General features: G+C 43.0%; 1 protein-coding gene across 7 annotated transcripts in view; it reads right to left on the bottom strand.

Annotated features, from left to right (window-relative positions):
• Positions 1–23,260, bottom strand: part of srrt (serrate RNA effector molecule homolog (Arabidopsis)) — a 34,395-nt gene extending 11,135 nt beyond the window's left edge. For 2 of the 7 annotated variants that reach the window (XM_056284536.1, XM_056284541.1), the window contains exons 1-12: positions 23,195–23,236; positions 21,963–22,102; positions 21,709–21,837; positions 12,947–13,093; positions 8,830–9,018; positions 4,785–4,954; positions 3,289–3,473; positions 3,073–3,183; positions 2,847–2,994; positions 2,567–2,736; positions 848–909; positions 635–713 (exon numbers count right to left, since the gene is read on the bottom strand). In XM_056284536.1, the coding sequence (XP_056140511.1) occupies positions 635–713; positions 848–909; positions 2,567–2,736; positions 2,847–2,994; positions 3,073–3,183; positions 3,289–3,473; positions 4,785–4,954; positions 8,830–9,018; positions 12,947–13,093; positions 21,709–21,837; positions 21,963–22,087 (1,515 nt within the window). In that variant the 5' untranslated portion in view covers positions 22,088–22,102; positions 23,195–23,236. Of the gene's footprint in view, positions 1–634; positions 714–847; positions 910–2,566; positions 2,737–2,846; positions 2,995–3,072; positions 3,184–3,288; positions 3,474–4,784; positions 4,955–8,829; positions 9,019–12,946; positions 13,094–21,708; positions 21,838–21,962; positions 22,103–23,115; positions 23,134–23,194 lie in introns of those variants that run through there. The other 5 variants (XM_056284538.1, XM_056284543.1, XM_056284539.1 and 2 more) reach the window with 4 other exon arrangements.
• Positions 23,261–24,561: the final 1,301 nt, after the last annotated feature.

Raw genomic sequence — 24,561 nt, 5'->3', positions numbered from 1 at the left:
ATATAGGTTTTCATTCCAAGCCAACACGATAGCAGCCGATTTCACTGGGTGAAACCCAACCAACACAGTGTCAAATGGGTGTGATTTCCCCACCATTTCCCCACATGCACATGCCATTTTTGCCTACCTGAATTGACGGCTAGTGCTTCAAGTAAACAAAGTACGAAGTACCACATATACCAAAAGCATGGCCAATGGAGGCAGGTTAAATGGCTTAGCGTGGCTGAATCCAAACGGTAAAGTTATTGTATTGTCTTTGCCAACACTTGCAAGTTTTTCTAAAATGAATTTAAAAATTTGGCCTGAACAAGGAATTTTACCACAGCTTCTGTCATACATCTGCCATTGTCAGATCATCAGCAGATGAGGCTTTAACATACACCTGCCACCGGCAGTCCATTTAAGCCGTTTTCCCTGCCCTTGCATCTATGTAATATGTGCTATGGAATGCTCCATTTGGCAAGCTAGCAAGCACAAATGGAGCGCACCCATTAATTAGCCCTGCCCTATCTGGTTAAAAGTGTGGTAACTGATGAAATCAGTGTGTGTGGTGTTGAGTTAGAATGAAAACCTGTATGCTCTTCGCCCTCTGTGGCATGACTGGACATAAAAAAGCTGCTCAATGTACACTTACCCTTATGTTCTGAAGACTCCAGCAGACCTCCTTGATGTTGACGCTACGATCAAATGTCACCCAGCAACGTCTGAAAAACCTAAACATAGCACAATTCATTTTAAAAAATGTTCACTGTGGGATACTCGTTGATAATCTGTTGTTTTCTTCTACATAATTCACAGGCTAAGAAAGTGGAATAAAAAATGAAAAAGGAGTCTTAAAGAGACCAACCTGCGGTCTGGGTGTGGGTCAGACAAGCAAACACGCAAGAAGCCAGGATATCGCCGACACAACTGAGTAAGAAAATGGCTAATGACGTTGAGTTGTAACAAATACATTTGTTCCTCATTGTTAATTGTATTTATACATGCTTAAAAATCCAAATAAGGAAATCACAAAGTTGAATCAGTTCATCTGGACAAAACGTTTATTGAGAGAAACATTTCATCACTCATCTAAGTGACTTCTTCAGTCTCAACTGACCGCAGGTATCCCCACCCTTATAAATAATACAGCAGCAATGAAGCAGTGGAGATAGTCCGTATGAAATTACAAAAAAAACACCTTCAGTAATAGGACCACCCTTAACATTGACCGAGTGTGTTTACTCTGAAGCTGTGTCTTCAGTCCACGTACTTCACATACAGGGGGCAATACTATGGGCAGAAGCATGGGTGTGCTATGGGTTCTCCAGTTTCCCCTATAGTGGCCATGTTTATGGGGGAAGTGGAAAAGAGGGCTCTGATGTCCTATCCAGGGACACCACCTAGCCACTGGTTCAGATCTGTGGATGATACCTGGGTTAAAATTAAATCTCAGGAGGTTCCATATTTCACCAACCACATTAACTCTGGACAACCACATCTAGTTCACCAGGGAGGATGTGACAAATGACAGGTTAGCCTTCTTACACTGTGAAATTCCAATTGGTGATGGGGGACATTTGATTGTTGATGTTTACTGTAAACCAACACATACTGATCAGTACTTAAGGTTTGACTCTCATCATCCACTGGAGCACAAACTAGGAGTCATCAGGACCACCGAGCTGACAACGTCTCCACCAACACAGTGGCCAGGGAAGGGGAGAAATCCCACATTAAACAGGCCCTGGTTAAGTGTGGTTATCCTAACTGGGTGTTTGTCAAAGCCAGGACGATGCCCAAACAGTGCACCAGCTGATCGAAGAGAGAAGGGCTACAGCTAAGCGTAAACCAGTGGTGATTCCATATGTGGCGGGAGTGTTAGAACAGTTGAGACGTGTATTTTCCAAACATCGCGTCTCAGTTGCTTTCAAATCCGAAAACACGCTGCGCCAGAAATTGGTCCACCCCAAGGATCGGGTCCCCCGGCACAAACAGAGCGATATTGTGTATGCTGTTAAGTGCCAGGATTGCCATGAACAGATGCTGGCACAACACAGGAGAGCTAACACATCAGACCAGGACTCCACAGTCTACAGCCATCCACAGGCCAGTGGCCACTCTTTCAAGGATGGGGATGTGCACCTCCTTGATCTGAAGAAACGCTGGTTTCAACGGTGAGTCAAAGATGCCATCTATGTTAAGAGGGAACGACCATCCCTGAACCAACGGGGGGGGGGGGGCTAAGAGTACATCTGTTGCTATCTTACAATACTGTGATTGCAACTATTCCCCAATCCTCTGTGAATAGTACATGTATAGTACATGGCCATTGTAACTGTGGTTAACGGTCACAGTAATTTGCACATGAAACCGATCTTTTTTTCAGTCATTATACCACATTATTGTTTATAAGGGTGGGGATACCTGCAGTCAGTGGAGACTGAAGAAGTCACTTGTGATGCAACCTTTCTCTCAGTAAACATGTCCAGATGAACTGATTCAGCTTTCTGTGACTCATTATTAATCATTACAGAGAAATAAAAATAATAATAATCACTCTGAAATGCTATCAACACCAACTCACAGCGACAATCTCAGCCTTAGAGATAGTGGGTGCAATGCTTCTCATGAAGAGGGAGCAGGTCCTATGCAAGGGCCTTGGTCTGGGGGCATCATCCTTGGGTTTCCTCTCCTCTTTTTTGTCCTCCTCCAGATCCTCCTTTTGTTTCGCCTCTTTACTCAATTCATCTTTAGCTGGGAGAGAGCAGTTTGATGAGAGTCAATGAGTAATCCTAATGTATACAACAGGCTTTTGTTTTTGATATTTATGATGATCATGCATTTTTCTGTGGATTCCAGCTTACATTCACAGTCCTCCTCCTTTTCTTCCATCTCTTCCTTCTTTGCAGGTTTGTCAGAGCAGTTGGAGTCAGAATCTGAGTCCGAGTCGCTCTCTGAGGCACTAGCTTCATCTTCACTGTCTCCACTGCACTTCCTCTTCCGCCTCAGCTGCTAAATGAGAGCATGTAAGCAATGAAGGCCATTTAGTTCATTTATGTCATTTTGCCAATAGGGAGGCTTAGTGCTAACCTTTTTTGGTTCCAGTATTTCTTCTTGCGCACCCTCCATCTTCTCTTTCACATTTTCCGCCTCTACAGTCATGGCAGAACCTTTCTCTGTGTTGACCGAATTGGTCTCCTCCTACAAGACAGGTTACTCTCATTAACATAGCACACTGAAATACTGAATTAATGACTGTTGATGATGCTGACTGATTAAGGGCTGATTAGGAAAGACAGGACATACCTTTTCCTGCTTGACTTTCTCTGCTGGAGGTTTGCGCTCACTGTCCAAGGTTTTGTGATCTTCTCTCTTGGAAGGTTCACCTCCCCCCAGAAAACCAGCAGACTTCTCTCTTTCCTCTTCCTCCTCAAATGGTAAGTCTAATATGCGAAGATCATGATCCGTCCCTCCTTCCATCTTTATTACAGCTACAGAAAATTGAGAGTATATATTTGTAGACATGTTAGCCGGGTATATAATCACTAACTTTTATGATGTTACCTTGGTTGGTAACGTCTTCGTTTTTTTTTAAAGTTTCCTTTATTAATCCCCTTGGGAGAATTCAGTTACTGCAAATTAAACCATCCTAGCTGTGATCTGTGTAGCTAGGAGTAGTGGGCTGCCACCTTGATGCTGCGCCCGGGGACCAACTCCAGTTCTTTACCCATTACCTTGCTCAGGGGCACAGACAGGAGTATAAACCCTATCATGCATGTTTGTTTTGATGGTGGGGGAAACCGGAGCACCCGGAGAAAACCCACTGCAAACGGAGAACATGCAAACTCCACACAAAGGACGACCTGGTATGACTTGCTTGATAGCAAACCAGGAATAAGTGTATCCTCAAACATTTGATGATGTCAATCAAAGAAAGGGTGAATGAGGTTTAACACTAGTTTCACTTGGTCACACTCAATTTCGACAGCATTGTGAAAATCTGATTTTACTGAAACATTACAGCTGACAAGCTACTCTTCTTCAGTTAAATAAAATAAATCACCTTGAGATCTTTGCTAAGCAATAAGCTGTAAAGACGGTGTGTGTGTGTATGTGTGTGTGAGGGTGCATGAAACTTGACAGGGTGAAATCTGGTTATTGGCACCGGGCAATTCTCATACATATTTTAAGATAAAAATCTGCAGGCGTCATGACGGAGCTGATGGAAATTCCATCCATCTCAGGGTGGCGGGGATGCTGGAGCCTATCCCAGCAGTCATTGGGCGGCAGGCGGGGAGACACCCTGGACAGGCTGCCAGGCCATTACACAGGGCCTGTGCGCGCGCGCGCACACACACACACACACACACACACACACACACACACACACACACATACCTAGGGATAATTTAGTATGGCCGATTCACCTGACCTACATGTCTTTGGACTGTGGGAGGAAACCGGAGCCCCCGGAGGAAACCCACGCAGACACGGGGAGAACATGCAAACTCCACACAGAGGACGACCCGGGACGACCCCCAAGGTTGGACTACCCCAAGGCTCGAACCCAGGACCTTCTTGCTGTGAGGCGATCGCGCTAACCACTGTGCCACCGTGCCGCTGTACAATACCCAACATAAGAAATGTAGCTGAAGAAACATTAGAGAAATAGGAAAGACAGTCAAAGTTCATACATATGCAAATATTTGAGAACAAAAAAGTAAAGACTACCCAAAAGTGATGGTAAGTTTGATGACTATTATTACATAAGATAATATATGTATCCTTCTACTAAGCTTCACCTGCATCCAGGGCCTTGATGATGGTTTGAGTATGTTCAATGTCCAGTGAGACATTGTTAAACCAGCCATTTTCAATAAGGAACATGAAGACATTCAGACGGTTGTGCAGGGCACCGTGGGCCTCAGCCTTAAGACGGTTCACCTCATCTGGGTGGTACTTGGACCTGAACCTGAGTCCAGAGTTAGGACCCAAAGAGAGTGTAGGGGAGGGATACGGTGGGGGTTGGAATGGAAGGAAAGTACAGATTAGATCATGAATGCATTTCGTATCTCTGATATTTGTGGTGTAATATAAATAATATGAAGAGCACTTAAAAATAATCAATAAAACATTCAGCCATGACATTTTTTACATTGTAGTAATTTTTTCATTTTTAAGCTAAAAATACATCAATGAAAAACACAAATTTTTTAATTTAATAATTCTTCAATTCATGGTGAACCTCTAAATATCTGTACTTTGTATTGCCAAGTCTTTGTTGTCATATTAAGATTGTATGCATGTTTTTATCTTTGTGATTATGGCTGTTCACTGCACAATTCAGGAATCTTAAAAGATTTAACTCACCGGAGTCACGGCAAAAACACAACAGAGATGGATTATGAACTTAAACATTTACGTAATCAAAAGTTGACATATATAAAAAAATAAATTTTATCATTAGTGGACTAAATTACCTTTTGTTTTTCCCGTCTAATAACAAATAAATATTGAGAGGGGTCTCTTCTGTGAAAACGCGCTCCACTTTCCCCCGGTGTGTCTGTATACACACAATTTCAGTTTTGAGATTCGATTTGATCCAAATATAAAAAGAAAATAGGGAGGAAAAAACATAAAATGCAAAAAAAAAAAGAAAAAGAAAAAAAAAAAAGTCCCGCGTACGGTGTCTGCTTATCTATCTAAAATCCCTGGTACTGTGTGTCTAAGAGCAACTGCATTGTGCGCAGTGCATGCCCTTGCTATCTAGGAAGGACTGACGCAGAGGAATCCGACTTTGTCTCATCTTCAAAAACTTCTCGTCAAGGTAGAAGTAGGAATGAAGGGAGGAAGGATTGGTTATGTCAAAACAGAACAATTTAGCATGACTGCTAGACAAACCTGTGAAATAAGTGTAATAGGCATTAACAGTCATCATAACACTATGATTTGTTGCAAGAATAACATAACAACAAAAATTTACCCGACAGTCTTTTTGTTCAAAAGCAGATTTCTTTGAACAACAACAAAATGAATCAAGTCCAGGAAACTCTTACAACACGTAATGTGCTTGACTTGTGACTATCTTGGTCAACTTATTCAAACCCTTCAATATCAACGAATTAGAAAGGTTAAATGTGGGGCTAAAATCCTGCTGCTGAAATACAAATTGCATAACAGCAACCCCGTTGTTGTTCATAGAGATCCCTATCATTTTTATGTATCATCTTTGGTGCCACTTCTCCCAAATAAATGTCTTCCCTTCTACAACACAACATTTATTAGGAATGACTTCTGATCCACATGATCATGACATTATAACCAGGGTCCAAAATCAACACTCGCCAGCCGCCAAATGCAGGTAAATTTAGTCTCTTCAGTCTGCTATAGCTCTGCTGTGTTCGGTCATCAAACCACCCAATTTTTTTGTTACAGTATTTGAGGTACTTGCCATCCGAGCAGTTGAAACAAGCGTAGCTCCTTGAAAATTTATTGCGGGCGTGGAGCCTGCAAGAAAGAAAATGAAAACAGCCGAACTTCAGGCCGATGAGACCAGTAGCTACGTTTACATGGAGCCTAATATTCATCCATCCATCCATCCATTCATTATCAGAACTGCTTATCCTGCTCGCAGGGACGCTGGAGCCTATCCGAGCAGTCATTGGGCGGCAGGTGGGGAGACACCCTGGACAGGCCATCACACAGGGCCGACATACACACACACATACACACACATACACGCACGCAACTTAATATGGCCGATTCACCTGACCTACAACTCTTTGGACTGTGAGAGGAAACCGGAGCACCCAGAGTAAACCCACGCAGACACGGGGAGAGCATGCAAACTCCACACAGACTCCACACAGAGGACGACCCGGGACGACCCCCAAGGCTGGACTACCCCGGGGCTCGAACCCAGAACCTTCTTGCTGTGAGGCGACTGCGCTAACCCCTGCACCACGGTGCCGCCAGAGCCTAATACGCCACTTATAAATCGGTTCAAAAGCCCAAACAGGATGAAAATGCTCCATATAAATACTCAGTCGGAATAAACAAGCCCAAACCAATTGAAATTTCAATCTGTTGCTGAGGGGTAGTTTAAACCTTTTCATAAACCGATCAAAAGAACATTTTTAATGATTTAACTCAATTACTTTCTGGCTGCGTTCTGTCTGCACATGCCTTGCTGAGTCAGTTCCGGTTGTCAGTTGACGGCCAGCAGACAGTTTGTTCGTTTGCTGCTCTGCTTCCTTGCTTTTCAACTTTTAATTGATTTTGTGGTTTGCCTGTACTATTTTATGGAGTTTATCCGATCATCGATTGTTTGCACGGACTTGATTGCACTGAAGTCTCAGACTCCGTAGTGCTGGTGCTGTATGTGGCGAGAACTGTGTGGACTCAACCCTCAGCCGTGGTTTTGTTTAAACGTCGCTGAGCTTTTTTTATTATTATTTCTGTAAATACAGCCTATTATTGTTTAATTCATGAACAGATTCTAATGTCGCTCAACTGTGGCTAGCTAACCCTCTGACTGGGCTTTTCTGGCTTTGCTCATGATCGCCGAGCCCTGCATTTGTACCGCTAGCGGATTCTGCTGCTAGCTAGCACCGGCCAAAGTAGTGTAACCTATTTTTCTGGACTTGCCTGTTAGTGATTTTAAGTTCCTGTTATAAGCTGTTGCCACAGTATATGCCTTGAGCTCTTATTTTGAAGGCTGAAGAGAGAGCAGAAGTGCTGTACGCAGTGTTGTTGCTGTGGAGTTCAAATGTGTAACACTTCAGTGCTGAAACAGTTGAACTAATATTTCTTCATAAAGTTAGTGTTACAACTGTTATCACTGCACACTAATATATACACTATAGTGTTGATTGAGAATCGTATATGACACCAAGATGACATGCTAAATAGCAATAGCAAATTGCAATAGTAAAAAAAAAAAAAAAAAAAAAAATTATTATTTTGGCTGGTAGGCCAAAAAGTTAATTTTGGACCCTGATTATAACCCAGGAATATCACATATTGTGTTGCGTAACACAACACTACTTGTAACTTGTGATAAACAATTGCTCATATTTCAGTTTTAAGATTCTGAGGGAAATGTAGTGCTGTAAATCTGAATTTAGGGAAAATTGCATGAAAAAAAAAGTAACAAAAATGCTCCCCCGCCAAGTTTGTAAAAGACATCTGGTCTGCTTTGCTATACACAATTTTAGAGATGAATTATTTTTACTTTAAATGCCATATAAGTTTTTATGCAAAGAAATAAACAGAAATTCTGAATATTTATATTTGATTCCCCAAGAAGACTGCATAAAGACTTACTCAGTTTTGTTTTTTCTTTTAACAACAATGTGTAACATATCTAGGTCTTCAGTAGCCAGCTGTGTATCATGAGCCCTGGTGCTGGGCAGGTGTGGCTGTGCTTGTCATACAGTGTCCTTTGACTTGGCATTATGCATCTCAGAAAAAAATAAGCAGAAGTACTAAAATGTAAGACTCTAGTAGCACTCTCATTTTTGGGCTACTTACATTTAATCAATGTTTATCTAAAGTTCGATGAATTAGCCTTGATTCACTGAGATATTACATTAACCTGTGGTGCAAAAACCTCTCATGGATCTAGAAAAGGTTAGCCAAATAATTATGACTGCTTTGCAAGATTCAATTTAGAGAATGTCCCCTGATTCATCCCCCTTCAAACTGGGCCCAATTTATCAGATTGTCATTTTAAAACATTGCCTAGATAAAAACACCCAGATGAATTAAAATTCATATTTACACTCATAATATGCCCACTGAGAATAGTTTTTGTAACTAATCAAGTGAAGGAAAAAAAAATCATACCACTCTTCATCTTTGTGAGCCAAAAAGAAGTCTTGCATCTGCTGCCGGCGGAAGTCAACCTTATATTCATTATAGCGCTTGACTGCCTCGGTTTCCTCCACAGAATCGTCCAGGGAAAGGAGGAACTCCTTAAAGCTCTTCATTATGGGAGGGGGAGGACCCAGATCCATGTCATGGATGTTGCCCAGCCTAATGCACACAGCAGCAGGTTAGATGGAAGGATTTCAGGGAAGCAGTTTAAGGATTCAGGGCTCTGGCTTGCCAAGCTAATGGACTTAATTTTCCACTAGCCTTTTTTTTTTTTACTACTGATTACCTTCCTAATGCCGTGTTAATCACACCATCTAATGTGTTGGCTACTCACTCACTGCCAGGTCAAACACCAGGATGACAACATTTTATTAATATTAAGTAAACAATTCAACTACACCCAGCTGTCTATGTTATATACATGCCTCAGCTGTAACCCAAGCATTGGACCTCTTGAACAAGTCCGCAGTAGCTCAGTCTAGCCTACCAGAAAAAATCCAGTTAAATATCAGAACTATTATAACTCAACCTCATCTCCTCCAGGTATGAATTACCTAAGAGTAATTGTTCGCTGATTTTTTTTTGGATCCCCCCCCCCCTTTCTCTCCCCAATTGTACCTGTCCTACTACCCCACTCTTCCGAGCCGTCCCGTTCACTGCTCCACCCCCCCTACCGATCCGGGGAGGGCTGGAGACTACCACATGCCTTCTCCGATACATGTGGAGTAGCCAGCTGCTTCTTTTCACCTGACAGTGAGGAGTTTCACCAGGGAGACGTAGCGAGTGGGAGGATCACGCTATTCCCCCCAGTTCCCCCTCCCTCCTGAACAGGCACCCCGACCGACCAGTGCAGCGACCAGGAAACATACCCACATCCGGCTTCCCACCCGCAGACACAGCCAATTGTGTCTGTAGGGATGCCCAACCAAGCCAGGGGTAACACAGGGATTTAAACTGGCGATCCGAATAGACCGCCACGCTACCCGGACGCCCCCTTGTTCGCTGAATTTAACCAAATATCTGAGGTGCTGGAAGAATTACGACTGCTCTGTGTTGGTAGTTGGTAATATGTGGCAGCCGACTGAATATTTCTGCAAATGTTACGCAGTTAATTGAATGGTTTTCAAACACTTTACGTCGAGGACCCCCCAACTCCCCTCTCTTTTCAGCTACCACCCCAAAATTAAATAATGATTCTGCCAGAACAGGACACTAGGAAGGGGCATTTGTAAATCTCCAATTACTGAACAAGTGCCTTATATGTAAAAATAAATAAAAATAAATAAATAAACAACAACAAAAAGTTGAAAGTTAATCGAATTTCTTCTATTTTGTGCAGAATACAAGTCAGACAACTGACACTGGATACCCTGTAAGTAGGCCCCTTGTCAACTGATTAAAACCTGGTTAACTTCACATACATAATCATAATGGTTGCTGGCTAGCTCACCGATACAAGTAATGGAAAAAAGGGTCGTTCCAAACGTGACATGAAGTTTCTTGGGTGTACTCAATTCCCACACCCTACCAGTGCTTATTGACAGCATCCTTTACAAGCCCATCACAAAGTCCTTAGCATAATAAAAACAGGTAACAAGGAGGCAGTTATTAAAACACAGGGTAAAAAAAATTACAGACCAATAACAAAGAAAAAAGGAAATGAAGGATAAAATAAACGAAGGTTAAAAGAATCAAATACCAATCAATTATAATTTTATATATACAAATAAGCTTTAAGAAGAGCCTTAAAAGACAAAACAGGATCAGATAATAAATCATGCTTGCTCGTAATCTATAAAAGTACAGTTTAATATGCTCATGTACTGTATCAGTAACTGATTCAGAAAAACTTACGTGACAAAACAATCACGGCAGTTTGCACAGTCTTGGTTAGGAGGAGGTTTTTTAAGTACAGACAAAATTAGATGAAATCCGAAATTTCAGCAAGGACTGTAATCGAAATAGAAGCCATCATCTGGCATTGACATTTTAAAGTAGTCACAGCTGTTGGCGTGCTTGTTTTCCAAAACCTGTATGAAAATGGCCTTTTTGTTCTCCTTAGCTACAAAAAAAAAAACTTTATGCTTGATCTATCAAAAATATGTATTTTATTTTTTCCCCTTTTTCTCCCCAATTGTACTTGGCCAATTACCCCACTCTTCCAAGCCGTCCCGGTCGCTGCTCCACCCCCTCTGCCGATCTGGGGAGGGCTGCAGACTACCACATGCCTCCTCCGATACATGTGGAGTCACCAGCCACTTCTTTTCACCTGACAGTGAGGCGTTTCACCAGGGAGACATAGCGGGTGGGAGGATCACGCTATTCCCCCCAGTTCCCCCTCCCCCCTGAACAGGCGCCCCAACTGACCAGAGGAGACACTAGTGCAGCGACCAGGACACATACCCACATCCAGCTTCCCACCTGCAGACACAGCCAATTGTGTCTGTAGGGACGCCCGACCAAGTTGGAGGTAACACGGGGATTCAAATCGGCGATCCCCATGTTTGTAAGCAACGGAATAGACCGCTATTCCACCCGGACGCCCCCTACAAAAGATTTTTAATCGCTTTTCCGTTGCTCCTCCTCGGGTTATTATGGACCATGAGGAGCTACAAAACAATAGACTGAAAAGCTGTAAGTAGGCTTGTTGCAGTGGTCAGTGTTTCCTGAGGCACACGATCATCATCTATGATATCCATATCTATAATATCATACTCTATGATCAACAGCGGGGATATTTACGCTACACCATCAACACAGTCTTGTAATGAAAATGCAATGCGTGCCAGATGGTGCATGTGCTTTGAATGTCAGCATGGTGAGCATTTGACTGCAGCCTACTTTTAATCTCACTCACCTTGAATTATATTTTGCATGTTTTGTTTTTAAGAAATCCAGGCTCTTGTTGTGAATTGTGGTGAAATATTATATTCTGAAACGTACATTTAAGCCTGACTGACTTGCCTACACTGATATGGAAGAGTAGAGAGGGCCTTAACCTCATGCTTTTTCAAATCTGTTTCATAACAGTTGGCGATACGTCGACTCTCCAAAATGAATCAGTAAATAAAACAACGCAGAGGAGGGCAACACTACGAACAACATCAAAGTACAGGAAATTAAAAATTCATTAACAGAAATAAATCTTTATTCCTTGATGGGCAGGTTTCGGCGCAAGTCATTCTCAATGCCACACAGCAGCTGCATGGACCTTGTGTGTGCTTCTGTTACATTTTTTTCATACAATTCTACACGCAATGCATAAGGAAGCCTGCAAGTGACAGTTGGTAACACCTATGTCTTCTTCTTCTTCTTCTTTCAGCTTGTTCCCCCATTTTTCAGGAGTCACCGCAGCAGATTTTATAGTTTCCATCGGTACCCTGTGAGGGCACAGCACCAATGGCGGCCGTTGTTAACTCGAGCCTTGACCGAGCCGGTATGGTCTTGTCAATCTGCATACTGATTTGGCAAAATTTTAGGTCGGCTGCCCTTCCTGACACACCCACTAACCCCGTGGATGGGGGCACAGGTCATACATGGGCGCTGGATGCCAGTATTCATGGACTTGTGCCTATGCCTGTCGCCAAAGTTTGTAATACCTATGTAAATCGGTGTAAAGAATGAGAGCAACTGTAGAATAAATATTGCACCATGGTAACAAGCCTACCTATATGCCTTACGGACAGTTAAAAAGGAATACGCTTAATTAAATCAATACTCTAACAAAAGTATTATATTAATTCATTGAGCTACGTGTTTCGCTTTCAAAAAGCAAAACGCATAGCTCCACAAACGAGAGTGTTTTTTCAGTAAGTCATCTTGTCCTGAGTCTTAAGTGTTTGCATTTTTGTCACATAGAATGTGGCATTTTTTCTATCTATGACAGATAGCTAGATAGATAGATAATTTTATTAGCCACACAACCAAGGACATTTATCAGCAACTTTTGATCGCATGTTGTACACAGGCTTTTTCCATTTTTGCAAAAATATTACATTGTTTTTGTGGACAAGTTTAACGCCACCCCCAAAGTGGCCTAGAAAAAAAACCAAAACAAGCAAAAGTATTGCAACTACCAGCCACTCACCGTGCTTGGATGGGAATTCCATGATGAGGCTGCATGAGGTGCAAGTCAGGATGGCCCCAGTGTTGTGGTGGGCCATAGCTGGGGCCTGCACCACCACCGTATCCCATGTCGTATCCCCCATGGTAGGACTCACCTCCATGATCATCCCTGCGTAGGAAACAATAAAAAAACTTCGACATACATGTGGATAACATATACCTGTGGAGGCATGGAAGTGTTTAGGAGAGATGGCAGTGGAGGTTTAACTAGATTGTTTAACACAATCGTGGAAAGTGAGATGATGCCCGAGGAGTGGAGAAGAAGCATACTGGTGCTGATTTTCAAGAATAAGGGCGATGTGCAGAACTGTAGTAACTACAGAGGTATAAAGTTGATCAGCCACAGCATGAAGATATGGCAAAGAGTAATAGAAGCTAGGTTAAGAGGAGAGGTGACGATTAGCAAGCAGCAGTATGGTTTCATGCCATGAAAGAGCACCACAGATGCGATCACAGAAAGTTGAATAAGTTCATCTGGATGCAACCTTTATTGAGAGAAAGGTTTCAGTCTCACTTGACTGCAGGTATCCCCCCCACCTTATAAACAATACAGTTGCATAACAACCGAAACCAACGATCGGTTTCATATGAAAACCATTCAGATGACCGTTGACTCCCCGTTCAAACCAGCGTTCCTCCAGATCGAGGTGTCTTGATGCATGCTCAATAACCCAGGTAAGAAAATCAGTTCATCTGAATACAACGTTTATTGACAGATAAGTTTCACCATCATCTAAGTGACTCTAGTCTAAACTGATTGCAGGTATCCCCACCCTTACCATACAGTTGCATAATGACCGAAACCAACAACCAGTTTCATATGCAAATATTAGTGTGACCATTAACTAGAGTTTCAATGGCCATGTGTACAGAGGATCTGGGAATGTTTGCAATCACAGCATTGTAAGATGGTGACAGAACTCTGTGGTCAACCACATCAAGTTCACCAGGGAGGATGTGAAAAATGACGGGTTAGTCTTCTTGGACTGGGAAATTGCAATATGTGATGGGGGACATTTGATTGTCACATTACATTACAGTCATTTAGCCGACGCTTTTATCCAAACCGACTTACAATAAGTGCATTTAACATAGAAAATCAGGAGAACTACAAGTCTTCAGAGATCATAAGTGCATCTTCTCTCTAAACAAGCATCTAAGAGCAAAACCAGTGCTAAAGTAAAAGCGCAAGAAAGAGATTTTGTTTTTTATGTTTACCATAAACCAACACATTGTTGATGTTTACCGTAAACCAACACATACTGATCAGTTGAGAAAAAGAGAACAAATCTCTCTGACCAAGGCACTCCGTGTAATTAAAATGTCTTTATTGGAACTTGGACATATCCAAAAAGGACCTAAAAATGCCCACGCGTAGCGGCTCGGGCCTTCTTCAGGGCATAATGAGACAAAACAGGGGTGAATGGTTTTTGTGCAGGCACAGAGCACAGGTGGTAGTTGCTTGATTGGATCTGAAGCAGCCAATTGCTAAGACCCGCCTCTCACACAGATCCTAGAGCGCAGTCACGTGCCAAACACAGTTCTTTGTAAAAAGAAAACAAAAACACAGATTAAATGTACACACACCCACAACTATAGCACAATAAAGGTACATGTTCACAGTGACTCGGAAAGACAGTAGACTATAAATTAGACATTTTTACAAAAAAGGCCTATACTCTATCTCCTCGTTCAAACCGGGATATTCCATTGCCTTAAAATCCCAGATCCAAAAACTTTCCTGCTGCAGCAACTTTTTCAATCTATCCCCCCCACATACAGATTTCTTTATCATCTCAATACCCTGGACTCTTAAGGATGAAGGGTCGCTATGGTGTATTTCTCTATAGTGTTTGGCCATTGGATAATCTTCATTTTTGATCCTTATTGCATATTTGTGTTCAGAAAAACGTTTTTTTAATTTCCTCTTTGTCCTACCTACGTAAAAGCACCCACATGGGCACTGTAGGCGATATACAACAAACTCAGAATTACAATTGATAAAGCCATTGGTTTTGTATTCTTTTTGGGTTTTCAGGTCAAGGAATGTCTTGCACTGAATGACACCCACACAGTGTTTACATGACCCGCACTTATAAGTTCCCCAAAGGTCTTTATGCAACCATGTTTTTTCTTTTGAGCCTGGCAGGTAACTCCTGACAAGTTTGTCTTTTATAGAAGGTGCTTTTCTGAACACTGTCATAGGTGGATTTGGGAAAATTTCCTTTAGAAGTGGATCACTATTAATCATTTTCCAATTGGACCTGATTATTTGTTTCATCCTGGAGGCACAACGGCTGTATTGTGTGATGAAGCATGGTCTGAGAAATCAGGAGAACTACAAGTCTTCAGAGATCATAAGTGCATCTTCTCTCTAAACAAGCATCTAAGAGCAAAACCAGTGCTAAAGTAAAAGCGCAAGAAAGAGATTTTGTTTTTTATGTTTACCATAAACCAACACATTGTTGATGTTTACCGTAAACCAACACATACTGATCAGTACTTAAGGTTTGACTCTCATCATCCAATGGAGCACAAGCTAGGGAGTCATCAGGATGCTGAACCACCGAGCTGACAACATCCCCACTGACACAGCGACCAGGGAAGGAGAAAAATCCCACATTAAACAGGCCCTGGTTAAGTGTGGTTATCCTAACTGGGTGTTTGTCAAAGCCAGGAGGATGCCCAATCAGTGCACCAGCCAACTGAAGAGAGGAGAAGGACAACAGCTGTCTAAGCTTAAACCAGATTTGATTCCGTTTGTGGCGGGGGAGTGTTGGAAAAGCTGAGATGCGTATTTTCCCAAACACCACGTCTCAGCTGCTTTCAAACCCCAAAACAAGCTGCGCCAGAAGTTGCTCCACCCCATGGATCGGGTCCCCCGGCACAAACAGAGCAATATAGTGTACCTGGTTAATAGCCAGGAGGATTGCCGTGACTTATACATTGGGGAAACTAAACAGACGCTGGCCAAGAGAATGGCACAACACAGGAGAGCTAACACGTCAGACCAGGACTCCACAGTCTACACCATCTACAGGGCAGTGGCCACTCTTTCAAGGATGAGGATGTGCACATCCTTGATAGGGAGGAAATGCTGGTTTGAACGGGGAGTCAAAGAGGTAATCTATTTTAAGAGGAAACGACCATCCCTGAACTGGGGGGGGGGGGGGGGGGGGCTAAGAGTACATCTATCGCCATCTTACAATGCTGTGATTGCAACCATTCCCAAATCCACTGTGAATAGTACACATGGCCATTGCAACTCTAGTTAAATAGGCACACCCATATTTGCATATGAAACTGGTCATTGCTTTTGGTTGTTATGCAACTGTATTGTTTGTAAGGGTGGGGATACCTGCAGTCAGTTTAGACTGAAGATGTCACTAAGTTGAGTGATGAAACGTATCTGTCAATAAACATTGTGTCCAGATGAACTGATTCAACCTTCTTTGAACTCCAGATCAAGGATGTGCACATCCTCATCATAGAAAGAGTGGCCATTGGACTGTAGCTGGGTGTAGACTGCGGAGTCCTGGTCTGACGTGTTAGCTCTTCTGTGTTGTGCCATCCTCTTGGCCAGCATCTGTTTGGTTTCCCCATTGTACAAGTCCCGGCAATCCTCCCGGGACTTAACAGCGTACACTATATTGCTTTGTTGTTGTTTCTAGGGGTGGACCAATTCCTGGCACAGCATGTTTTGGAGTTTGAAAGCAACTGAGACGCAGTGTTTGGAAAATACGTGCCTCAATTGTTCCGAAACTCTAGCCGCAAACGGAATCACCACTGAATTATGCTTGGGCAGCTGTTGTCCTTCTCCTAAAAAAGCTAAAGAGGAGGTTTAATGGATTTGGTGAGAGAGGACATGCAGATGGCTGGTGTGATAGAGGAAGATGCAGAAGACAGGGAGATGGAAACGGATGATCCGCTGTGGCAACCCCTAACAGCAGCAGCCGAAAGTAGTAGTAGCTGTTGTTCTTCTCCTGTCTTCGATTGGCTGGTGCACTGTTTGGGCGTCTTCCTGGCTTTGACAAACGCCCAGTTAGGATAACCACACTTAACCAGGGCCTATTTAATGTGGAATTTCTCCCCTTCCCCATCCACTGTGTTGGTGGGGACGTTGTCAGTTCAGTGGTACAGTGTTCTGGTGACTCCTAATTTGTGCTCCAGTGGATGATGAGAGTCAAACATTAAGTACTGATCAGTATGTGTTGGTTTACGGTAAACATCAACAATCAAATGTACCCCATCACCAATTATAATTTCACAGTCTAAGAAGGCTAACCTGTCATTTTCCCCATCCTCCCTGGCGAACTTGATGTGGTTATCCAGAGTTAATGTGGTCGGTAAAATGTGGTATGTCCTGAGATTTAATTTTAACCCAGGTGTCGTCCACAAATCTGAACCAACGGCTAGGTGGTGTCTCTGGATAGGACATCAGAGCCCTCTTTTCCATTTCCTCCATATACAAGTTGGCCACTATAGGGGAAACTGGGGAACCCATAGCACACCCATGCTTCTGCCCATAGCACTGCCCCCTGCATGTGAAGTACATTGACTGAAGACACGGCTTCAGGAGCAGACACACTTGGTCAGTGTTAAGGGTGGTCCTACTGCTAAGGGTGGTTTTGTTGTTGTAATTTCATAGGGACTACCTCCACTGCTTCATTAACAGGAACGTAAGTGAAGGAAGACTTAAAATCAGAACAGACCATTGTTTCATTGCCCCCCATAATGATGTCCCTCACCTTATCCACAAAATCCAGTGTTCCGAATGTGATGTTCATTACTGCCTACCAACGGGTTAAGAATAGATAACAGAAACTTAGAGAAATGTTATAGGTCACTGAGTTAATCATACAAACAATAGGCCGTAATGGCACATCCTGTTTATGTATCTTAGGTAAACCATACAGACTACATGTCGCTTCCCCTGGGTATAATCTATGGTACAAAATTTTGTCAATAGCATTGTCCTGTTCTAACGGCTTCAGACAATCTATCACTTTTTTCTTGTAACCAGTGTCTGGATCTCATTTCAGGGGCTCATAAGTATTCAAGTCGCTAAGTAACGTCATAACTTTCGCATGATAGTCTGTCTGATTTAATACAACAGTGTATTTGCCTTTGTCCGCTGAAAGGATGATGATGTTATTGTCCTTACTGAGAGTTGTGAGTGCATTCCTCTCATCTCTGCTGATGCTGGATGGTGGCGGCTTCGCATTACTGAGGCAGGCTGAAACTTTGGTCTGCAGTTGCTGTGCTTCTAGGTCCGTGATGTTGTTTTTACAGATTGCCAATTTCACGGCTATGATCAGTTCCACTAGTGGGATTTGCCTTGGCATGACAGCAAAATTCAGCTCCTTAGCAAAGATGTCTTTCTCCGCCTGGGTGAGTTGTCTGTCAGATAGATTCTTCACCCACTTGTCCACATCGTCGACGTTTGTCAGGCATCCTTCTCTGTCTCTCTCTGAAGATGCCGTCCGTTGTCTGCCGATGTCTCTGGCATGTAGCAAGTAGGTTGAACTTCTTTTGCTGCCTGGTTTTCAACTTTCTGTGTTGTGCTAGACGAGCCTTCTCCATGAAGCCAATCACATGTTGGAAAGTGGTCTCATCTAGACACAGTGTGAGTCTCTGTTGGATCTGCTCCTCTTTGGCTTTCAAAGCATCAATGGTGAAATTAGTTTGTCTCACCTGTTCGTTCAACAGATGGCTCTGTGCTTTCTGGAGAAGCTTGTTAGCTTGGTGGCCCTTGACTGAAATTTTCATTTGCAGGCTCTTAGGTGTAATCCCACTCTGTCTGCACCTGAGGCTGAATCTCAGGTGGTTCCTGTAGCCTGCCATCTTACGCGTCAGGCCAGGACTCCGCAGTTTATACCAATCTACAGGCCAGTGACCACTCTTTCAAGGATGAGGATGTGTACATCCTCGATGGGGAGGAATGCTGGCTTGAACAGCTAGTCAAATAGGCCATCTTTGTGAAGAGGAAACGACCATCCCTGAACCGTAGCGGGGCTACCAGTACATTTATCACCATCATGCAGTAGTGTTATTACACTACTGCATGATGTAACATATTGTGTAATAATGTGAATAGTACACATTGCCACTGTAACTCTAGTTAGTGGGGATGGCAATTTGCATATGAAACCTATCATTGTTTTCGGTTATTATTCCACTGTATTGTTTATAAAGGTGGGGATAGTTGCAGTCAGTTGAGACTGAAGAGGTCACTTAAGACAGCGATGAAACATTTCTGTCAATAAACATGTCCAGATGAACTGATTCAACTTTCTGTGATTTCCTTACCAGCATTATTCAGAACACATAAATACAGATGCAATGTTTGCTTTGACAATGTTGATGGAGAAGTATAGAGAAGGTCAGAAGGAGTTACATTGTGTCTTTGTGGATCTAGAAAAAGCATATGACAGAGTGCCGAGAGAGGAGGTGTGGTATTATATGAGGAAGTCGGGAGTGGCAGAGAAGTATGTAAGTGGTGCAGGATATGTATGAGGGCTGTGTGAAAGTGGTGGCGTGTGCGGTAGGAATGACAGATGGGCTCAAAGTGGAGGTGGGATTACATCAAGGATTGGCTCTGAGCCCTTTCTTGTTTGCAATGGTAAGATAAGGCAGGAATCTCCGTGGACTATGATGTTCGCGAATGACATTGTGATCTGTAGTGAGAGTAGGGAGCAGGATGAGGGGAACCTGGGGAGGTGGAGGTATGCACTGGAGAGAATAGGAATGAAAGTCAGTAGGAGCATGATGGAATACATACACTCACCGGCCACTTTATTAGGCACACTTGTCCAACTGCTGATTAACGCAAATTTCTAATCAGCCAATCACATGGCAGCAACTCAATGCATTTAGGCATGTAGACATGGTCAAGACGATCTGCTGCAGTTCAAACTGAGCATCAAAATGGGGAAGAAAGGTGATTTAAGTGACTTTGAACGTGGCATGGTTGTTGGTGCCAGACGGGCTTGTCTGAGTATTTCAGAAACTGCTGATCTACTGGGATTTTCACGCACAACCATCTCTAGGGTTTACAGAGAATGGTCCGAAAAAGAGAAAATATCCAGTGAGCGGCAGTTCTGTGGGCGAAAATGCCTTGTTGATGCCAGAGGTCAGAGGAGAATGGCCAGACTGGTTCGAGCTGATAGAAAGGCAACAGTAACTCAAATAACCACTCATTACAACCGAGGTATGCAGAAGAGCATCTCTGAACGCACAACACGTCGAACCTTGAGGCAGATGGGCTACAGCAGCAGAAGACCACACCGGGTGCCACTCCTGTCAGCTAAGAACAGGAAACTGAGGCTACAATTCGCACAGGCTCACCAAAATTGGACAATAGAAGATTGGAAAAACGTTGCCTGGTCTGATGAGTCTCGATTTCTGCTGCGACATTCGGATGGTAGGGTCAGAATTTGGCGTCAACAACATGAAAGCATGGATCCATCCTGCCTTGTATCAACAGTTCAGGCTGGTGGTGGTGGTGTAATGGTGTGGGGGATATTTTCTTGGCACACTTTGGGCCCCTTAGTACCAATTGAGCATCGTGTCAATGCCACAGCCTACCTGAGTATTGTTGCTGACCATGTCCATCCCTTTATGACCACAGTGTTCCCATCTTCTGATGGCTACTTCCAGCAGGATAACGCGCGATGTCATAAAGCTCGAATCATCTCAGGCTGGTTTCTTGAACATGACAATGAGTTCACTGTACTCAAATGGCCTCCACAGTCACCAGATCTCAATCCAATAGAGCACCTTTGGGATGTGGTGGACTGGGAGATTCGCATCATGGATGTGCAGCCGACAAATCTGCAGCAACTGCGTGATGCTATCATGTCAATATGGACCAAACTCTCTGAGGAATGTTTCCAGTACCTTGTTGAATCTATGCCACGAAGGATTAAGGCAGTTCTGAAGGCAAAAGGGGGTCCAACCCGGTCCTAGCAAGGTGTACCTAATAAAGCGGCCAGTGAGTGTATATGTGAATAAGGAGGAGGACTGCGGCATGGTGAGGATGCAAGGAGTAGAGGTGATGAAAATGGATGAGTTTAAATACTTGGGCTCAACTGTTCAAAGAAACAGGGAGTGCAGAAGAGAGGTGAAAAAGAGTGTTTAGGCAGGGTGGAGTGGATGGAAAAGAGTGTCAGGAGTGATTTGCAACAGAGGGTACCAGCAAGAGTTAAAGGGAAGGTTTACAAGATGGTTGTGAGACCAGATATTTTGTATGGTTTGGAGATGGTGGCACTGATGAAATGACAGGAGGCGGAGCTAGTGGTGGCAGAGTTGAAGATGCGAAGATTTTCGTTGGGAGTGACGAAGAAGGATAGGATAAGGAACAATTATATTAGAGGGACAGCTCAGGTTGTACGGTTTGGAGACAAAGCAAAAGGCAAGATTGAGATGGTTTGAACATGTGCAGAGCAGAGATAATGGGTGTATTGGGAGAAGGATGCTGAATATGTAGCTGCAAGGGAAGGGGAAAAGAGGAAGGCCAAAGAGGAGGTTTATGGATGTGGTAAGGGAGGACATGCAGGTGACAGATGAAAACGCAGAGGACAGAAAGCGATGGAAACAGATGAGCCACTGTGGCAACCCCTAACGGGAACAGCCGAAAGTAGTAGTAGTAGTAGTAGTAGTAGAAGACATTTCTACAGGATCCTAGCTAAAAAGACGGTAGAATTGAATAACATGCAAACTCACCAGTCTCTCCTCATGCGTTTCTGCTGGGGACTCATTTCATGTCTGGGTGGAGAGAATCTCTCTCTACGACCTCTCTCATAATCCCGATATTCACCACGACTACGCCGTTCCCTGCCCCTGTCCCACTCCCTGGTAAATCAAAGACGACGAGGATGGTCAAAACAATCAACCAAACTCAATCAAACATCATCCCAGCAAGAAATTCCAGTTTAGATATTATATCCCCTGATCCCACCCATATCCCACTATCTCACCGGTCATTCCAGTCATCTCTTCGTCTGTCTTCTCTCTCTCTTGAACGATCATAGTCACTCCTCTCCCGTCTGAATTTGTCTCTCCTCCTGCGATCATATTCATCATCGCTGTCTGCCATCTCCATGAAGAGACAGGATAGCTATGTTACAATGAGGTAAGGCAAGATTTTAAGTTATCTGACTGTGACCTGGGCAGCTGTCATTCAATTTAAAGTAAGCATGCTCTGAAAAAGTCACTGCTGGTACTGGCAAAGATTTATGGGAAAATGTAGCTGGATTGCATGCTAAAGAAGGTCAAGTTGTTTGTGATTCAAAATGTAAAAACATCCATCCATTCATTATCCAAACGGCAATAGCGTACGGCTACTTAATTGCGCCCTAGAATCCATCTAGTTAGGCGTTGCATGAAAACTTTTGAACAAGATACCAGTATCATTACCTAAAACTATTTACTTTAATACTTTGTGATTTTTATCACATGATTTCCCATAAAAAGTGAAATATGCATGTTTCTCAATTATGTGTATTTGTATAGCTTCACAATAACCACGTGTAAAAGGAAATGCAGAGGAATCGCCCTGGTTTTAAGAAGTACAGTGTAATGTAAAATAAAGATGGTATCTACATAAAGCTAAACGACATGTAAAGGGTTTCCACTGGTACGTCTCCTGCGGAGGCTATGCGTTCGGCCGCGACAGATGAGACGGTTTAGTGGATGAGGGGGCTCGATTTGACACCGATTGCTGGAGGCAGCCGTCTAAAATACAACTCGAAACGTAGTTTGTTTTGTCACACGATTTTGAAACACCGCATACGGCAAATGGTTGATGAACGTTATAACAGGAAAATCCAACGATAGCGCTTTCACGAACGCACGCAACGCGTACTGCGTAACTTTACTCATTATGACACGGACGAACATTGAGCTGATTAACGCAAAAGCCCCTCTAAAATGAATAAAGTTCTTTAGTCGTGAGCATTTGTAACGAGCAAGTCACAAGTAAGCTATGTTTCTGACAGCATCACGCGTTTGGCAATCCTCATAAGTCGTTAAGGCAACATGTAAACTGGTTTATGCTAATAACTAGCCAGCTATCCAACGTGAATCCAGTCATCAGGTATACTTTATCGAAGTAGGTTGGCAACCAAATACCTTTATAATTTCAAAAACTTTGAGCTACATACAATTTGAATTCTGCAAACCGCATAACTTGGCTAAAAATCATAAATACCCGTTAGCTATGTGCTAATAAACCGCGTACTCAGCCTCTCGCGCTCCTCCTTCTTCTCTGATTTTGTTAATCTTTTTTCGGCAGACGAGGCGCAATAATAAGGCATTTCTGCCACTCACAGGTCATGCTTCTTCTTCTACTTCTTAGGTGTTTTACTGCAGTTTGGGTCCTTAATGTTGCCTTACTGCCATCTGCTGGATTTAGTTTCCACTTGTAATGTTCATATCTTCCGTAAAATTCTATCGATTAATCCTGTCCCCCCTCCCCCAAGAAATTAATGAAATACCTCATACCTCGCCCCCTAATCCGTTATTCTCACATACTTTTAACTGTTCCATCCGTCAAGTACGTACTCTGTAAATCTTACTGGCCGTTCAGGGAATCTCCAGGATATAACGGCGCTGGTCACAACGGATGGAAATTATAAACCTCGATCTGCTGGTTGCGTTCATAAAAAAAAAAAAAGAATGACATCTCCATTCATTTTACCCTTGGTGTTTATTTAAGATGAATTAAAACCCAAACCTCACGTTTTTCAACAGCTTAACACTTGTCATGAATAAACATCATCATCTCACCTCATGTCATCATCAGCCGCTTCTCCGGGGTCGGGTCGTGGTGGCAGCAAGCTAAGTAGGGCACTACTACTACTACTACTACTACTACTACTACTACTACTACTACTACTACTACTACTACTTTCAGCTGCTCCCGTTAGGGGTCGCCATACCGGATCACCCGATTCTATCTCTTCCCGTCCTCTGCATCCTCCTCTGTCACGCCAGCCACCACCTCCCTCACCACATCCATAAACCTCCTCTTTAGTCTTCCTCTTTTCCTCTTCCCTGGCAGCTCCATATTCAGTATCCTTCCCCCACTATACCCAGCATCTCTCCTCCACACATGTCCAAACCTTCTCAATCTTGCCTCTCTTGCTCTGTCTCCAAACCGTCCAGAACTCCAGAGCACTCCAGAACAACATTAACATGACCAACATTAGAATAATATATTTATATCGCACCTTTCTGAACAGCGTTACAAGGTGCCTCACACAACATGGTAAAATAATGCACAGAGTCAAGATAAAACAACAAAATACGATAAAAACATAGGGCATAATGCCAGATCCACTCCACATAAAGTAAAACACGGTCAGGCTAAAACACGAGAGCAAAATTAAAACGAAGAGAATCAGAGCTGATAAAACAAGGATATGATAAAAAAAACCAAAATAAGGTGATGAAAGAAAAATATAAAGAATTCAAAATGTATAATTACAAAAGTATAAGATATAAACAATATGAAAAAATAAAAATTGGGCAACAACGGATTCACTATCAAAAAAAGCCTTCATGTAAAAGTAAGTT

Source organism: Lampris incognitus, chromosome 8 (genome assembly GCF_029633865.1).
Source record: "Lampris incognitus isolate fLamInc1 chromosome 8, fLamInc1.hap2, whole genome shotgun sequence".
Taxonomy (NCBI): Eukaryota; Metazoa; Chordata; class Actinopteri; order Lampriformes; family Lampridae; genus Lampris; species Lampris incognitus.
This window is presented reverse-complemented; position numbering and strand designations above follow the sequence as displayed.